General features: G+C 36.5%; 2 protein-coding genes across 5 annotated transcripts in view; one reads left to right on the top strand and one right to left on the bottom strand.

Annotated features, from left to right (window-relative positions):
• LOC119589828 (SPRY domain-containing protein 3-like) overlaps positions 1 to 12196 on the bottom strand; it is a 14084-nt gene extending 1888 nt beyond the window's left edge. Inside the window, exons 1-10 of one of the 2 annotated variants that reach the window (XM_037938406.1) lie at positions 11888 to 12196; positions 9085 to 9358; positions 8353 to 8477; positions 7630 to 7711; positions 7292 to 7439; positions 6838 to 7023; positions 6467 to 6619; positions 6014 to 6192; positions 5497 to 5758; positions 1 to 4646 (exon numbers count right to left, since the gene is read on the bottom strand). The exon at positions 1 to 4646 is cut by the window's left edge and continues 1888 nt beyond it. In XM_037938406.1, the coding sequence (XP_037794334.1) occupies positions 4512 to 4646; positions 5497 to 5758; positions 6014 to 6192; positions 6467 to 6619; positions 6838 to 7023; positions 7292 to 7439; positions 7630 to 7711; positions 8353 to 8477; positions 9085 to 9293 (1479 nt within the window). In that variant the 5' untranslated portion in view covers positions 9294 to 9358; positions 11888 to 12196 and the 3' untranslated portion in view covers positions 1 to 4511. The remainder of the gene's footprint in view (positions 4647 to 5496; positions 5759 to 6013; positions 6193 to 6466; positions 6620 to 6837; positions 7024 to 7291; positions 7440 to 7629; positions 7712 to 8352; positions 8478 to 9084; positions 9359 to 11887) is intronic. The other variant, XM_037938407.1, reaches the window with a different exon arrangement.
• A 171-nt stretch (positions 12197 to 12367) lies between these two features.
• The window catches only part of LOC119589827 (putative GTP-binding protein 6), a 6385-nt gene continuing 1252 nt past the window's right edge, over positions 12368 to 17500 (top strand). The window contains exons 1-8 of one of the 3 annotated variants that reach the window (XM_037938403.1): positions 12368 to 12510; positions 13588 to 13707; positions 13929 to 14790; positions 15129 to 15271; positions 16004 to 16132; positions 16347 to 16507; positions 16919 to 17127; positions 17350 to 17500. The exon at positions 17350 to 17500 is cut by the window's right edge and continues 45 nt beyond it. In XM_037938403.1, coding sequence (XP_037794331.1) covers positions 14224 to 14790; positions 15129 to 15271; positions 16004 to 16132; positions 16347 to 16507; positions 16919 to 17127; positions 17350 to 17500 — 1360 coding nt within the window. In that variant the 5' untranslated portion in view covers positions 12368 to 12510; positions 13588 to 13707; positions 13929 to 14223. Of the gene's footprint in view, positions 12511 to 13587; positions 13721 to 13928; positions 14791 to 15128; positions 15272 to 16003; positions 16133 to 16346; positions 16508 to 16918; positions 17128 to 17349 lie in introns of all 3 variants that reach the window. The other 2 variants (XM_037938404.1, XM_037938405.1) reach the window with 2 other exon arrangements.

Below are 17500 nucleotides of genomic sequence, written 5' to 3'. Positions count from 1 at the left end.
TCTTTCCAATACAAACTATAAAATCTTTGTCTATCATTCTTTCAAACTGAAGATACAGCCACATATAATCAATACAAGTATGCACAAAATATACAATGTTTCTGTATCATTCATACAGATGATTGGGTAGAATTACCCACTTCTTTAAGTACTTTCTATTTCTTGCTTTTGACCACTGCAAATAGTATGCAATACAAAATCAAGAAGAGCAGCCACAAGTTTAAGTCTGTGGAGCACATGGAAGCTAAAAAGGATGGCAATATAATGAGAATACATTTCCGTGGTCCAAAGGGACAATTTGAACAGATTCCCCTGAAATAAGTTGGTTCACATTCAACAACTGTATCGCCATGACTATGCTATAAATTCTACATTTTAGACCTACTTATCCAAAAAAGAGCAAATGCTGTCTTCTCAGCAATCTAGTTTCATTTGATTAAAACTACAATCAACAGAAACTGCTACAACAGTGGGACTAATATCTTATGGGACTACAAGAATCAGTATATTCAATATGATTAAAAATATATATATGTATATATATATATATGTGTGTGTATATATTTTGACCTCCATAACTATGAAATAGAGTATGGAGATATACACTTGGGCATAACACTACACTGGTGCATCTTTTCAGTTTCTGTTACATGGATTGCGGTTAAAGATTTTTGTGTTTATAGATGATTTGTCAAGAATACAGTTAAAGTATATACTTTTCCTTTTACTGAATAGATTATGAACACTATTTCCAATTTTCTACCATCGATCGTAAATCATTCTTTCCTTGCGTATGAAGGCCAGAGAAGAAAAAAAACAGAAAAAAAAGAGAAGAAAAAAAGAAGAAAAAATCCAGAAACATACTGGACATGAAGATGGAATGAAAACGCAGCTTATATATTGCCATACATAGACAACGTTATATATCAAACTAAACATCCTGAGGGCAAAAGAAATATCTATATCACCCACCTCACATGTCCAAATCTTGTTGAACTGCAGCAACAAGGAAATATACCCCTTTATATAGCTACTGTTTTTTGAATGGCATATATATATATCTCCAAGACTACAATTGATAAAATAAACTTGCTGGTTCTCTAAAATGCATTGCAATCACCACTCTAAATAATTCCTACTATATCATAGCCCATTAATCAATGATCACTATATATGGAAAAAACATCAAGGCAAACTTAGGATGGAATGGATGACATCAAAAATACATCCTATTTCTAAACACGAAGATGATGTTGTCATGGAGCAGGCGGTATTTCTCTGAGTTTGGGCAAAATATCTGCTAAGAGGAAACAGAATCACAGAATTGCATTCTGTGGAATACTCTTGTTCACATAAAGATAACTTGCATTTATCTAAGGTATTTAATTTTATTCTAACAATGCAAATAGAGTATCTACAAAAATATGCAAGCAAAATCATAGCATATATCAATAATAAATCTGTTTACTCTTTAGGGAGCTTCCAAGATCACTTTCAGGGATACATGTCTCTATGTAATAAAAAGAATGCAATAATTTATCTTAATTTTGAACTGTTCTACTTTTGAACCTTTCCATAAAAGACCGATTCAAACACTTAGAAGCAGTTCATTTCACAAATATGACACAATTACAAAAGCGATTATAATGAGAGTCTGCAAATCTTTTGCAATTCAAATAAAATGAACGAATGAACATAAATGAAATCTGTCCTCTACACTACCTATTGTTTTCCTACCAAAATTTGAAAAGTATTTGAGCAATGTCACTGTCTTGGCTTTGGATACTACTTTTTCATGTCAAGTAAAAACACCCAATTTGTTGCGAGAGACGAATACCCATTTCGGATACAGTTACAAGAGGAATATTCACTTTGAACGGACTCTTCTCTACTGAGCTAACAATCACAATTGGAAACCATACCTCATATGATAATGCTACAGATACTTCCTTTAATAACATAAAAAAAAATTACATACATATTTTACTGTTTCTGATAATTTCTTTCATTGTTCACCAAGAGAAACGAAACTTCACCAAAATCAACTAAATCAGAAATACAACACAAAATTTTTAAACCTTTTTTTCCCCCTGAACTAAAGTTAAAAGATAGAAAGCATCAATAAAGAGGATATTTTTAATTCCTCTTATAACATATTGGTGAAGTAACTGTAATACTGGAATCCACTGTTTGGTAGCATCTGAAATAAGATATTTTTTTGTCTTCTATGGATTCCATCAAACCTGTTGTCTATAATTATATATCTAGAAATACTAGAGATATACCCTGACATAAAGAATCTTGGTTATAGAAAAAATACTTATATTTGTCTATCATCTACAAAAATGAAAACTGATGCAATAAATAATCCCTACAGAATTCTAGCTATAATGAAATTCTTGCACATTTTAAACTTCCTGGACCTGGCTCATGGCCATTGTGAGGCATTTTGAATATATCACATCTCTATATTCATCATATGCATCTATGCCTTGCTACACCACTAATCATCCAATTAATGACAGGTAAAATTTTCTGTTAAGTCCAGCAAGGCCAGACATACATTCGTGCATGCCATTCTATGCCTGGGTAATTGACCAGCTTGTGGTTGGGCAAGCAAGATTTTATCTTTGCAATTGAGACATATGCTCATGACATTGTGAGACATCACCTGATGCCTGTGATTATTCACTATGAAGTGATAGCACGTCAGCAATGGGCTAACTTTTGTTTTTCCTTCACTTTCTATGATTACATTCTAGTACTTGCTGTGATGAATACCTATCTCTGCCTACTGGTTCACATGTCTTCTGTCTGACCTCTTAATGCTATTCTATGGAAACTTTATCATGGTTTTGCAAAATTTGTGTCTTCATGAAGACAAAAGAAAGAGAATGTATGTTTTCTGTCCTTATCTGGTGAAGATATCCTACATTTACCAGTGTTTTAAATAGGGAAATTACACGTCTTCAATTCCACTCTATAGAGAACAGCATATCTACTGTGTATATACACCTTTTTTTTCTATTCTTGAGAGTTTACTAGTTTCTTCCTTGCTATATCTATCATTAACATGAATTACTGTCTGAGCAATAATTCAATGCTATTCTTATTTCTTATAGTAAAGGTGCTATCTTATACCATGTGAAGATGAAATATGCAAACTTGCTCATATCCTGTGTTTGCCTCCTGTAGATGACTACAACATAGGCAGCAACAAAGCAAGCAGCTATGCAATTAGAGAGCCAAGTAATCATATGCAATTCAAAGCCAAACTCATTTTGCAATAACTATTATCCTACCAAATCTTTACCTCACTGTCACCGTATCTATAGAGCAGGCAGTGCCTTGTGCTATTTAATCCATGTTACAACTGTCAAGCAAGAAATATCCTGTCGTAAAAATGACAAAAGTCATTTACTACTGCATGTTATTACTTACAGGCCCCTCTGTAAATTGCCCAGTTAATCTCAAACATAATAAAAATTTCTGTTGCATCACCTATTAACATTTATGACTATTCACTGTGTGAAAGTGATGGATATGAGTCTGAACAAAACAGAACATGAGGATGCGGGATTCAAAACCATATTCCTGAATCAATACAGTTCCTATAAATAAAACTTATATCTGAAAAGAAAAAGTCTTCTACATGCACTTTTCTTAACCTAAGGCACAACAGTGCACAAATAGAAGATACTGATGGCATAATGTATTTAACAAATTTCATTCAGATAGAAACAAACAAATTTAAAAGGGCACAAAATACAGTAACTTCCCTAAAACAAACTTCCATACATGCATGGCAATGTCCTTAAAGCTATACTGAAAAAAAAAAAAAAAGCATGAAAATTACCGGGAAACAGACTTTCCTCCGAATGAATGGTTCCAAAGTGATTTCTACATACACACATACACATGCATTTCAGATTGTGCAGTGAGTTTACATCAGCAATAAACCAACACAATATCTTTGATCTTTTCATCCCATGAAAATTGTGTCATTATCTCCTATACAAATCATTTACCACTGCATTCATAAAAAAGGTAACAGAATAAAAATATTGAACACCCGTTATGCAGAGAGATGGTCTAGCTTCTCTCTCACTATTTCAGTTCTAAAGTTCTACATAATGGCCTACAGTAAGAGTTTCTACTGAGTAAAAGCAACACAAAGAGAAGAATAGAAAATATTGGGGTTTATTGTCAGTACACATAAGTGACCCTGAACTTATAAGAATAAGCATTTTTCTCTCTCTCCATATTCTTATTATTGTTTACATATATGTGTGAGTAAAGATGCAATATAGGACACATTACAAGAAATGAAGTTTAATGTAAGGCTGTATTTTTTTTTCTTTTTGTTTTTTCCTGTCATTTATGTAAATCAAATTCAGAGTTGTGAAGTGGTACAATAAATAGAAAATGTAGTTTGCCACCCATATATGTTACTCTGCATCAATAAAGGTAGTATAAGATAGAAAGATGCATGTTGCAATGCAATTCGTGTACTAGCCAGTCAATGGTCGCAGGTCAACTCTCACACGCTCATCCAAACTTCCCATACTGATGCTGGGGAAAAACCCTCCTTTCGGGAGAGCTACCTCTCGCCTGCCGATCATCTGGCCATTCCTTGTGAAAAACACCTGAAAGTGGCAGAGAAGTGTCAAGTATGAGAAAATATGGGATTCAACTCTGTGGACCAAAGTGAGATAAAACTCACAGACCTGAGGAAAATTTTACAAAGTGTGGCATCTATTACCACACTTCCAAAGAATATACTTAACTCTGCAGTAATTTAATTTTTCTTCTTTTAAAGAATCTTTACACTGATCAGTGAATCACTAACACTGAAAAACAAAATAGAAACCTAAACGAAAAAAGATGGTAACAAGATCTTTAATTTCTTTGACTTTAACCCATAATTGACGGGTAGCATTCATAGAGGCTGGGGCCTCGCTGCCGGGGGCTTATATCGTCGCCCGAGCATGCGCGACCACTCATGCCAAATATCAGCATCCCATGCCGTTTCTTTTTAATACTACGAAGATATGTTGTATTTTCAATTTTCATTATTTTTTACAGTCTCTACTTGCCAAACTTCCTGATAAATTGAGACTGAAGGGTATTTTTGTTGTTATATAGACTCCATAGTTGATCATTATTCGGTCTATAGTCCGAATAAAATAAGCAGTGTGTGGCATCATGGAGTTGAAATTGTCGGTTTGTTGCATTTTTTTTGTTTGTTGCATGGTAAAAATGAGAAAGTGACTTAATCACACTTTCACTGGCAAAAAAATAATCTTTTGCCGTGATTGTAACAAAAAAAAACTCATGGCATGTCCACGCATACTCTATGGCATGTGCGTACGTGCCCCCGGCAGATGGTCCCGCCATGCCATGGCATGTACGTACATGCCACCCGTCGGCAATGGGTTAATAAACAAAGAAATGAATGACGAAAGAAAATCCACATGAAAATCACAGGGGACCAACCTGCACTTTTCCTCCAACTGGATGATGCCGTGATGGTTCAAGTGAGTCGTCCTCCTCCTCCTCATCGTCTTCATCATCGTCATCCTCATCCTCCTCGGAATCGGTGGTGAGTATGTGGTTGTGGTGCTGGTGTTGGTGGAGACGTGGATACTGTGGTGAGAAATCTGGGGGCAAGCCAGGCTGGGGATACTGTAATAGATGTTCCAGCAAGTCCTCACATTCCAAAGGTTCTGGGCTTTCTTCTTCCATGCTCCCTCCTTCACTGTGGGGATGTAAAATAATGTTAGACGATTGAGAATCCTTATGGCTTTCGTACAAATGGCTGCAAATAACTCCAGCTCACTGATCACTTTTTTAAACATGTTTTTTCAGTAAAAAACATTTCTGTACATGTGCAACATTAAAATTTCCAATCTGACTCTGAGTATTAATCCTGACAATGTTGCAGCTTCATCCTAGCATACCTTCATCAATCAACACTCTATAACTGTTACCTAATAATGTAGAAAGGGCTTACCTGTCATAGTTGCAAACATAATCTCTGGGAAATATGATGCCACACCCCATGACATCACCTTTTTGACATCTTGGCCCAAACAGGGAGCCCACCGTGCTACCTGCAAACACTCTTCCATCATCTGCATGGTAAGCAATACTCCCTCTATTCCAGCCTGGATGTCTATTTTTGGGGTACTCCTGTGAAAAGGAAAGAAAGATGTATAAATCCAAGGAAAAAGGATAAAGGGAAAAAAAAAAAAAAAAAAAGACAATGAGAATATGCAGAAAGTTATAATACTACATTGTTCAACAAATAACTTATCTTGCATACAAAAAGTTAAAGCATTATTGAGTATTAATTGTGCAAATTACACAATAATAAAGCAAATAACTTATTGGTAACACAGATTACATAACATCACATATTTCAAAAGCCCAATGGGGAACCATGTGTTTACTTTGGGCTCATTACCTTTTTCGTCAATCCGATGGTAATGTAACCAGACCGCCCTGGATCAACTATTTCCATTTCAAAATAATGCGAAGTTGTGTTTAATGGTGTACGGGCTTGAGCAAGGCCAACATCAACCAGGCTCTTACCTCGGCCACAGTACTCCAGCATCTGCTTAAGGTAGGAGAAAAGCTTCAATTCAGTTCAACAGTGTGTTTTTATGAAAATAACCTTATTTTTTACATCTTATTCGTATATGTTCACATAAAGTGATTTTTACTTGATAATCATGACGATTATTCCTGTAAACACAGAAGATTTCTTTTCTTGTTTACGCTCCACATGGCAGTAACCTGTATCTTCAATCATCTTCAATCCGGAAGCCCTCATACCTGTCCATTTAGTCGAATGTCATGCAGTCTGAGCCATTCCTCTTCCATAGAATCTACTGACATGTGAGTGTCTTCATCGGGAGGCCAAAGGAGTTGAGGAGACAGTCTGACAGCATCACCAGCTGCTGCTAAACCTACACAAGGGTACAGTCCACCAGGAGGTACTCTTACCATTACGGATCCAACCTGTTGGATATTGGTGACCTTTAAGAAACTATGTATCACTGTAAATAAAGTTTTATAAAATTAACATACCTGGATATAAATAAACATATATACAACTCAGACATCTACTAATTAGTTCTGTTAGATCAGTGTAGCATAATAACAATATTAACAAAAGTACACAGCTCTTGAACTCATTTTCTTACAGTCATCCACTACAATCTCTCTAACTTTCTTAAAGAAATAAAAGAAATATTTGGTAAATCTACATATAACAGGATTTAACAACCTCTTTCCCATTTTTTGTGAAGAAAACTGGTACTGACGATGGATCATTTTCAGGTGATATCTGCTCAAATTTTATTCCACAACCCATGCGATCACCAGCCCCACATCTTGGGCCAAATACAACTCCTCTAGGACGGGCTTTGTATAATCTGAAAAGCAGATATTTAGGATAAAAGTTTCCAATAATATAATATGAAAAATCCTGTAACTAGATGGATACCTTAATCCTTAACCATAGAGGTTTCTACTCTCTACTGCAACTTCATTCTTGGTAACTCTCCTTCAAATAAATTAAGAATCTGATCACTGAATAATTCAAGATGAACCACACGCTTTTACCTTCCATCATCTGCATGATATCCAACACTGTCAGCAGCCCAACCAGGCAGCTTGTGTAGTGGGTATTTTGCAGAACAAAGACCTGGAACAGATATGCAGATTAATATTTGAAAAACAAAACCATGGCAATTACATGAAGATATGAATTAAAAAAGGAAAATTATTTAATAAGACAAGCATTTCCCTATGCAAAATGATAATATCACTTTTTGCTAAATATTGATAAAAATGTTCAGACAAAATATTGGCATAGTTAAATGAGTACAAAATTAAACATTTTGTACCAAATATAAACATGTAATCATATGTGACTTAAATTCATCCCATGTAACATAATCTTTAATCATTATAAAACAATAACTATTTAGATATATACTTAACAAAAAACAATAATATTTACTAAATAAGCAAATTAATTATCATACATAGCTTCAATACTATAAATTAAAAAGTGAAATTAAGCAGTGAAATCTCAGGGAAGAAAAAAAGTACAGCACGAAATACAAATCAGGCAAATCCCTCTCAAAGCAAAACCTGTTGGTACATTAATTGAGAATTCCCTAGTTTTCATAAACTCTCCCACAATTTGGGTTTTCATAAAATCCAATATAAGCCACGATTACACCAGTGTCTTCTCAGCTTCATGTGCACGTCACTTGCCTCGCTCCTGCAAGGAATGCCGGATCTAAAATTAATAAATTCTACATAATTAAAAAATCTCACCTATTGATATGGCACCTTGCACACCCATGTCCAATATCTCTATTTCAAAATAACAACGATCTGCGGACACTGGCATCTCTCCAACATAAACACCAACTCTTTCCTCCTCCTCCTCTTCACTGTAGCTGGAATAGGAACAACAGGTTAGAGGCAAAGTAAGGAGAATTTCATGATATCTCTCTCACTCTCTCTCTCTCTCTCTCTCTCTCTCTCTCTCTCTCTCTCTCTCTCTCTCTCTCTCTCTCTCTCCCTCTCCTCTCTTCTCCTCTCTCTCCTCCCTCTCATTCTCCTCTCTCCCTCTCCCCTATCTCACTCTCCTCCCTTCACTCTCCTCTCCCTCCTCCCTCTCCTTTCTTCCCTCTCCCCCTCCCCTCTTCTCTCTCCTCTCTCTCCTCTCTCTCTTACCCCCCCTTTTCTCTCTTCTCTCTCCTCTCCCTTCTCTTCATCTTTTCTCTCATTCTCTTCTCTCTTTTCTCTGATTCTCTTCTCTCACTTCTTACTCTCTCTCTCTCTCTCTCTCTCTCTCTCTCTCTCTCTCTCTCTCTCTCTCTCTCTCTCTCTCTCTCTCTCTCTCTCTCTCTCTCTCATAATATATTTCAAATCATATATTTCAAAATCATCTACCTCACAAGTTAATTAACTTTGTATATCCATCTACCACATTCAGTGTTCACAATTCAATGTACATAAAACAAATAGTTACATACAAGAAGGCAAGATTATCCTATTTACCTAAGTACATCCCCCTCAATTGTTATTCTCTCAGCCCGCACTTTCTGGTCGAGGCCCTGTGCACTGGCTGGATGTCTCTGTCTGACAAAGGGCCATTGGGGACCAAAGTTGTTGTACATGTCTGCCTCGGACTCGGAGTCACCAGCAGGGGCTGCACCAAACAGTTTCTTGAAGAGAACAAAAAGGTTTGGGTGCACACAGCTAAGCATCAGGCTAGCTGCGTCCTTGGGACTCCTGCGCTGCCGCCCAATGTCTGGAATCAAGCAGTCTCTCCCTGCGGAAAGGAATAAAAAATTGCAACAAACACATCTACTCACTGTAATTTTAAGAAGAGAAACAAGAGAGGAGGGAGAGAGAGAAAAAGAGAGAGAGAGAGAGAGAGAGAGAGAGAGAGAGAGAGAGAGAGAGAGAGAGAGGGAGGGAGAGGGAGGGAGGGAGAGGGAGAGGGAGGGAGAGAGAGGAGAGAGAGAGAGAGAGAGGAGAGGAGAGGGAGGAGAGGAGGGGGAGGGGAGGGAGGGGAGGGAGGAGGGAGGAGAGGGAGAGAGGAGAGGGAGAGGGAGAGGGGAGGGAGGGAGGGAGAGGAGGGAGGGAGGAGAGGAGGAAGGAGGGAGGGGAGGAGAGGGAGGAGGAGGAGGGAGGAGAGGGAGGGAGAGAGGGAGGGAGAGAGGGAAGGAGTGAAGGAGGGAGGGAGAGAATGAGAGAGAGAGAGAGGAGAGAGAGGAAGAAAAGAGTAGAGAGGTTGAGGAGAAGGAGAGAGAGAGAGAGAGAGAGGGAGGGAGGGAGGGAGGGAGGGAGAGGAGGGAGGGAGGGAGGGAGGGAGAGAGAGAAAGAGGAAACGGAGAAGAGAAAGAGAGAGAGAGAGAGAGAGAGAGAGAGAGAGGAGAGAAGAGAGGGAGAGAAAGAGAGAGAGAAAGAGAGAGAGAAGGAGAGAAGAGAAGAGAAGAGAGATAGAGATAGAGAGAGAGAGAGAGGAGATGAGAAAGAGGAGGGAGAGAGAGGGAGAAGAGGAGGAGAGGGAGAGAAGAGGGAGGAGGGAGGAGAGGAGAGAGAGAGAGAGAGGAGAGAGAGAGAGAGAGAGAGAGAGGCAATGAGAGGCAGACACACACACACACACACACACACACACACACACACACACACACACACACACACACACACACACACACACAGAGAGAGAGAGAGAGAGAGAGAGAGAGAGAGAGAGAGAGAGAGAGAGAGAGAGAGAGAGAGAGAGAGAAGAGAGAGAGAGAGAGAGAGAGAGACAGTGACAGAGACAGAGACAGAGATAGATAGATAGATAGAGAGAGAGAGAGAAAAAGAATACAACCTTTAGAGATTAAAAGTAATCTAAGCACAATCTTTGTCATTATAAAGTACATTCAGAAACATTTATAATATATTGATAAAATAGAGCATTTAACTTAATCATATATGAAGTCAGGAATTGCTGAAGTTACTTATTGAAAAATGTTCAACATATAGGCTGGGTTTATTTCAAACTTGGTAGGAAAATACTCTGGACCACTTGGGTTATATTCATATATATAACTCATGTCTTCTACAACAGATTACTTCTATTCTTTAGCTATACTAAAAGATATTCATTGTAAATAATCTAAAACAAATTTATCATAAATCATTAGTAATTAAGGTGTGTAGTTACTTAATCTAACCACTATAATGCTTGAATAAGGACACTCTGCTTATTTCTTAAATATTGCTAAAAAGTTGTGCCCAAGATTACCCAACCACTCTTAACAGACTGAAAATTTAATGCACAGTACCCAATTTGTCTAAGGAGTTATAGTAATGTAATGTCTATTTACAGATGTTTGAAGTATACAGCCATATTTCTATTTCTTCAAATGTCATAAATAAAATATTTCTTTCACGAAAATCACTTTTTTTATACAAAAAATCCTCTACATACTAATAATATAATCTATGATCTCTTAATAAAGTCAATAATACTATAAAATGCAAATATTAAGAAGAAAAAAATAGGTATTAGATTTTCTCTTCCATCAATCATGACAACTTAAAAAGGTATCTGTCCTTTGGAACATCAATCCTTTGTGAAAGTCCTTTTTTTATGGTGAAGGGAATATTATTTTCTACATGTTTATGCTGGTTTGCCTTTTGATCTGAGTAGCATGCTATGCTTTATTCATATTTTCTTCTAGAAAGATCTAATTACTATGTACGTGGTTCAAATTTATAGATATAATGAGTTTTAATTCAGTTTGAAGTATGTAAATAATTACTGTTCACACATTCTAATAACACCATTTTCTTAAACAAAATACTGTTTTCAATTTTTATATGAAGATTTGGTTGGTAGTTTCACCAAAAAGCAACACACTAATTTACCACAATTAAAAACTCATTACAGACATTGCAGTACAAGGAAAATAAATATCACATGTAGGAGCCTAAGTATAAAATCAAAATTTAAACTACTGTGAATACATTTGTTTAATCAGTTAGTGGGTCAATTTTGAGTGAAAGGGGTAAAGTCATCCTTCCGTTTGCTTTCCGTGTATCTTGCACATTTTCAACTGCAGAGAAGCAAATTATCTGGACACTCTCTCCGTAAGTCAAAAGAAATCAATCTCGACCAATCAATGCTAAATAATACGATTACTTTAAGGTTCTATATTTAAAAACATTCTTAAAGCCCTCCGCTGCAGCCCTTGTTTCCATGCCAATTTCTCGGCTTACTTCAAAGTTACTCCCTTGCAACTTTTTTATGTAGCAGTCCCTTTCAACCATGCACACAATGTGGCCATCAACATGTTGCTACCTTATAACTCGCCGTTGTCCTTCCCCACAATTTCTCAACAACGCAGTGAGATAAGGACAGGATCGAAGGGGTGGGTGTGTGAGGCGACTCTCCCACTGTGCGCAGGCGCCCAACATCATATTATTTCCCCATATTTAAGCCTTCTTGGCAATTGTGTATGTTTTCCTTGTAGTTACTGGGACATCACTCTCTTGTTTCTTAATTTCGTCGGCTCTCCGGCTTAGCAGCACCTCCACTCTACCGGCAAATAACATTAATAATACGGACTTTGTGGCAACTATCTTTGTTTATTTCTGATCAGCTGATTGTCTGTTATCCACACTACGAGCTCAAAGACATTCTTGTTGCTATCCTCGGATATTTCCCGTTTATGTAGGGTTATTGTGCTGAAACCACTTTATCAAATAAAACCGAACCAATTCCCTACACCCGGGTAGTCAAAAGTTCTCGCTGGAATAAAAAAAACAAATATCTTAAACGAAGAAGATAAGCTCGTAGCCAAGCGGTTACATATTCGCGAGAGAGCAAAACACGGCAGAAGGAAGGCTGAAACACCGCTCTCTTCATGTGACTCTTGGATAATTATGGTTTAGCACAAGTCTCGGATCTCGCGTGCCTTGTAGGTAGGTATCGTACAAGGTACGTGTCATTCTTGTCTTTGTATGACACGAATGTATGTTAGATATTCTCTCGGTGAGAATTTTGGTTATTTACCCGTGTGGAAATTGCTTTTGGCTAATATGTTTACCCTTCAATATGTTTCGTTTGTTTACATTGCATGTTATATTCTATTTTAAGCTAATTGCAATATTTCACGAGTTCACGGCAGTGCTCTACAGCGATACTAGTACTTTTGTTATAATAATCTTTGAATTCCCAGCATCTCTCCTTAGCTTTTGAAATAATATTAGGATTGAAAAATATATTTTAATTTATGGTGATCTACTTGGATCTCAACCCATAATCAGAGATGCTCCTTGAAAAAAACTTAGTAAATTATTGATAAGGTGAAGAGAATTAGTTGTAAATACTGTGGCACAGGTGTATTTTAGGAGAAAATACGGGCAACACTGCTTTTGCCAGTATCACTACCTCTTTTTTTGTCTGTTTATTATAGGTGAATCTGTATTAGATACTTTGCCATTACTAGGGTTGATGTGTGATAGTCTAAAACAGGAATATCTCTATAGACATCCATGGATTATATGAAAGCCTAAAGGGATTATCACACAGGACTTAAAATCCAAGTAGTTAGTCACTGGACATCCAAGGGCAGACTGTTTTCTTGAGCACTGCAATGTGACGAGCTTTTCCCACTGCTTTGGAATCTGGACCAACCTGAGTCAGCGAGAGTAATAGTGACTTTGATATGCTGCTTGCGACATTTCTTGTGGATTCTGCTATAGAATAAAGTATTTAAAGCCTTATTATGGCAGACTTCTGGCTCTTCTGGGGTTCCCAATGTAGTGATGTAATGTTTTCTTTGATGGTGAGGAAGTTAGAGAGAACTGATTTTCATGGAAGAAACAAAATCCTGTAATCTACCTGAAGCTGTAATGGTAATGATAGTATCATTCAGGAATCCAAAGCCACAATTTGGATACAGATTGAATTTTTAAGCTATCATATGTAGAATAATGTTTTTTCTTTTCTTTTCATTTTGCATAATTAATTTTCTCAATGATTTTCTCTATTTCCAGGGAAGATGAATAACAATACAGACTTGATCAATCAATACAAAGGGGCCTTCCCAGCATTTGGAAGCTATATGGAGTGTATGTCTCGCACTCTTCTGACTGGCCTCTCCTCCTTCTGTCTAGGTAAATAGTTCAGGTATATATCCACAAAAAAATAGCCTGTGATACTTAGGGAGAGATAGTTTATGGAGAAAAATATTTATTCAGTCATATTTATTTCACATTATAATATTAAACTGGTCAGATGCATCTCTTGTGCTGTGAAATATTCATTCTCATTCATACTTTTTCACCATTCATTGCCATGGATAATGTTCATTATTTTACATTATTTTACATTTCAGCATTTGGTGGAACATACATTACACAGCATCTGACAAGCAAATATCTGCCTTATGGGCGCAAGAATCACATCATAGTGTCCAGTCTGATTGCTTGTGCTGTTGCATACAAAGTCACATCCATAAGGGCAGAGGCTTGCCAGGCTGGGTGGATGGCAGCTGAAGATAAACATACATATTTAAACCCTATTTCCGAAAGAGAAAAAACAGTTGATGAAGAGAAAGAATAGAAAATAAAATGTAGAAATAAGATTTTCTTTTTGTTCTGAAAGATTGTTAGAAATATTTCATAAGCAAGATGGCTCTTTTTTTTAGTTCACATGTGGGAAAGTCTATTCATAGAACATTTTATATGAAATTTGCTCAGGTATACTTAAACAGCTCCAGATGTACAAGTATTGTTTCAATTAATTTTCCCAAGAATTGCACTGTGCAGAATATCAAGTTTGCAAACCACAAAGTTCAGAATGGGGATCATCTAAGAAGCAAACACACAGGTATTTGTGACAGTTACCACTTCAGAATTGCTACGTTAAACCATAAGAGAAGCTTCACCACTTCAAAATCCATGCTAAAAAAGAAGAAAAAGGCCACCAAGAGAACAACCCCTCCCCCAGAGGACACAGATGAGGATTTTGAGAAGAGTATCCTCGAAGATCCGGACTTCAATAGACTGAGGGAAGGCGTGGACGACTTGAGCATCAGGAAATACCTCTCTGGGAGTGTTAGTCAGATTGGGACTATAGTTCTGCAGCCTTGGGTGAAGTGGGGACCAAGAATGAAGCAGAACACTTCTGCCCAATTGATGCTGGAAGAGGCGGCAACGTTGGTGTCTACACTTCCAGGAGTCAAGGTTGTGGCGAAGGTAAAAAGGAAGAAGGATGTGAATAGTTTCGGTGGCAAAAAAGGTCAATATTAACAATCTTGCTTTATTGGAGGATGAAACAAGAGTTTCAAAATCCTCTAGAAGTTCAATATGAGGTTTGTTGGAAATTAATCTATTTTAGGTATAGTATTTTTTTTGTCAGTATATTAATGAGTTTTAAGATAGAGTTTTCATTCATGCTGTTTGTGATTTCTGATCTTATCTAATATTCATATTTTCTGGCAAAACTCCTTCTTATATACATTGGGAAATTCTTTGTTCATTGATACATTTATCCCAAGCTCTGTTGAGTGCTAAAATTTGGCTTTCTTCATTAGGAAGTGGTACCAGTGAAGAGTTTGGATGGGAAGATGATATTTGGTTCTGGAACCCTCGCAAGGCTTGTCTCAGAGGCTCGTTCCAATAGGTTGGCAGTATCTGTGTTTATCAGTATTGACATGTTGAAGAGAAGTCAGATACAGTAAGCATATGTTATTTTCTATGCATGTTTTAAACATTATTTGCAAATGGTATGTTTTAGAAGACATTTCATATGTGCTTATTTAATATACCCTGTTTTAAGTTTATTATCTGTGTCCCATCATCAGAGGCAGACTTTATGAGCAACCTATTACAGATAATTGTAGGTTCAGCAAAGATTGTTGCTCCAAAATATGTGTGGCACTACAAAAGAAGTATATTAATTATATATATAATCATTAATTTATTATTCACTCTGAACTTTCATGATGCAAATGTCATTGCAATCTCTTATAGCTCATATACCATTAGTCTTTTTTTTTTTTTTTTTTTTTTTTTTTTTTTTTTTTTTCTTTCTTTTTTCTTTTTTCTTATATGTATAGTTGTTAGATACTGCACTGGGCTGTGTAATATCAGCAATTACATAGTTTATGTTAATATGGGTATAAAATTATTAGCTTGGAAGTAAATCCCACAATACAAAAACTAGATTTATTGAAAATGATATTACAGTTTCAAAATCCAAGTGGATTTTGAAACTGTAGTCTCATTTTCAATAAATCTAGTTTTTGTATTGTGGGTTTTTCTTCCATACTATTAGCACGGAAAAGTGTTTTAAAATTATTAGCTTATAAAATGGGTATTATGGTGAGAACACCTTTTGCTGCATAGCTTTGTGGATTCTTCTCCTGTAGTTGATGCTTACATGACATGATTGTTTTCCTTGTTACAGAGAACTAGAAGCAGCCTTTGGGATGAAGGTCTGGGATCGGTACTCTGTAGTCCTTGGTATCTTCCAACACAATGCTCACACAAGAGAAGCTAAGTTGCAGGTTGCCCTAGCCGAGTTGCCTTACATCAGGTTTGTCAGATGGCTGTATTTGTTATGTGAAGAATGAGGAATTAATTTTTAAGTGTTAGCTCCATTGTGCAGTATTTAGTACTTGGACTTGCATATTATAATTATAATTCTACTTCAGTATATAGTTGCCATGAAGTTAAACTAAACAAGTATTTATTTGAGGGTAATTTGAATTTTATAGCAGTGTTGTATATTGTTTTATTGCCTTTTGCAGGAAAAGACTGCCTGGAGAGAGAGAAAGAATGATTATAATGGAGAGAGAGAAACGTATTCGTAATGCCCTCAACAAACTAGCTGGGAATAGAGCATTAATTAGAAGAGGGCGTTCCAGGTCAAATTTACCCACTGTTGCCATTGTAGGGTACACCAACTCAGGTGACTGTCCTTATAAGCATGCATTTTTTTGTTTATGGTTTTGATAGCTGTTTATATGTCTATATATCTATATCCATATATATATCTATATCTATATCTGTGTCTGAATTTGTACCTGTATCTATATCTTTATCTTTATCATTATCTTTATCTATATCTATATCTATGTCTATGTTTTAATGTTTCTATATATATACACATTTATATATATATATATATATATATATATATATATATATATATATATATATATATATATATATATATATATATATATATATATATATAACTATACATTTTTTTGTGTAAGCTTTTTATGCTAATTTGGTATATTTTCTATTGTTATATAATTTTATATTGCTGTAGGAAGTTATGCAAATATATTTTAGGGTATATATTGCACTTTTGCAGGTAAAACATCCTTGATTCGATCCATCACTGGAGATGAGAGAGCTGAAGGAAAGAACAGTCTCTTTGCTACCCTGGATGTTACAGCTCATGGAGGCAGACTTCCTTGTGGCCTTGAAGTTGCTTTTATTGATACTGTAGGATTCATACAAGACATCCCCACAGAATTGGTTGCATCTTTTAGGGCAACTTTAGAAGATGCTGTGTGTGCTGTAAGTATGCAGTGCAGAAATTGTATTATTATGTTATTTCCTTGTGCCCTTTCTTCTTGTTTCTCTCTTCTTTCTTTATCCTTGATCTCAGTCTCCCTCCCTCTTCTTCCTCCTCCTCCATCTCCTCCTTCTCCACCTCCACCTCCTTAAAAAATAAATTCTGGCAGATATATGTATATGATTAAAAAAAGACCATTGTGCCTAACAAAAATAACATTCCAGGATGTAGTGATCCATGTACGAGATGCCAGCCACCCAGATTATGAGCTGCAAGGCATTACAGTAAATGAGACACTGTCATCGCTCCCACTCTCTGAAGACACACCTGTTATTACTGTAGCAAACAAGGCTGATTTAACATTGGTGAAGCCTG

This window comes from Penaeus monodon, chromosome 26, assembly GCF_015228065.2.
Source record: "Penaeus monodon isolate SGIC_2016 chromosome 26, NSTDA_Pmon_1, whole genome shotgun sequence".
NCBI lineage: Eukaryota > Metazoa > Arthropoda > Malacostraca > Decapoda > Penaeidae > Penaeus > Penaeus monodon.
The sequence above is the reverse complement of the archived record's forward strand: the minus strand, read 5'-3'. Positions and strand labels throughout refer to the sequence as shown.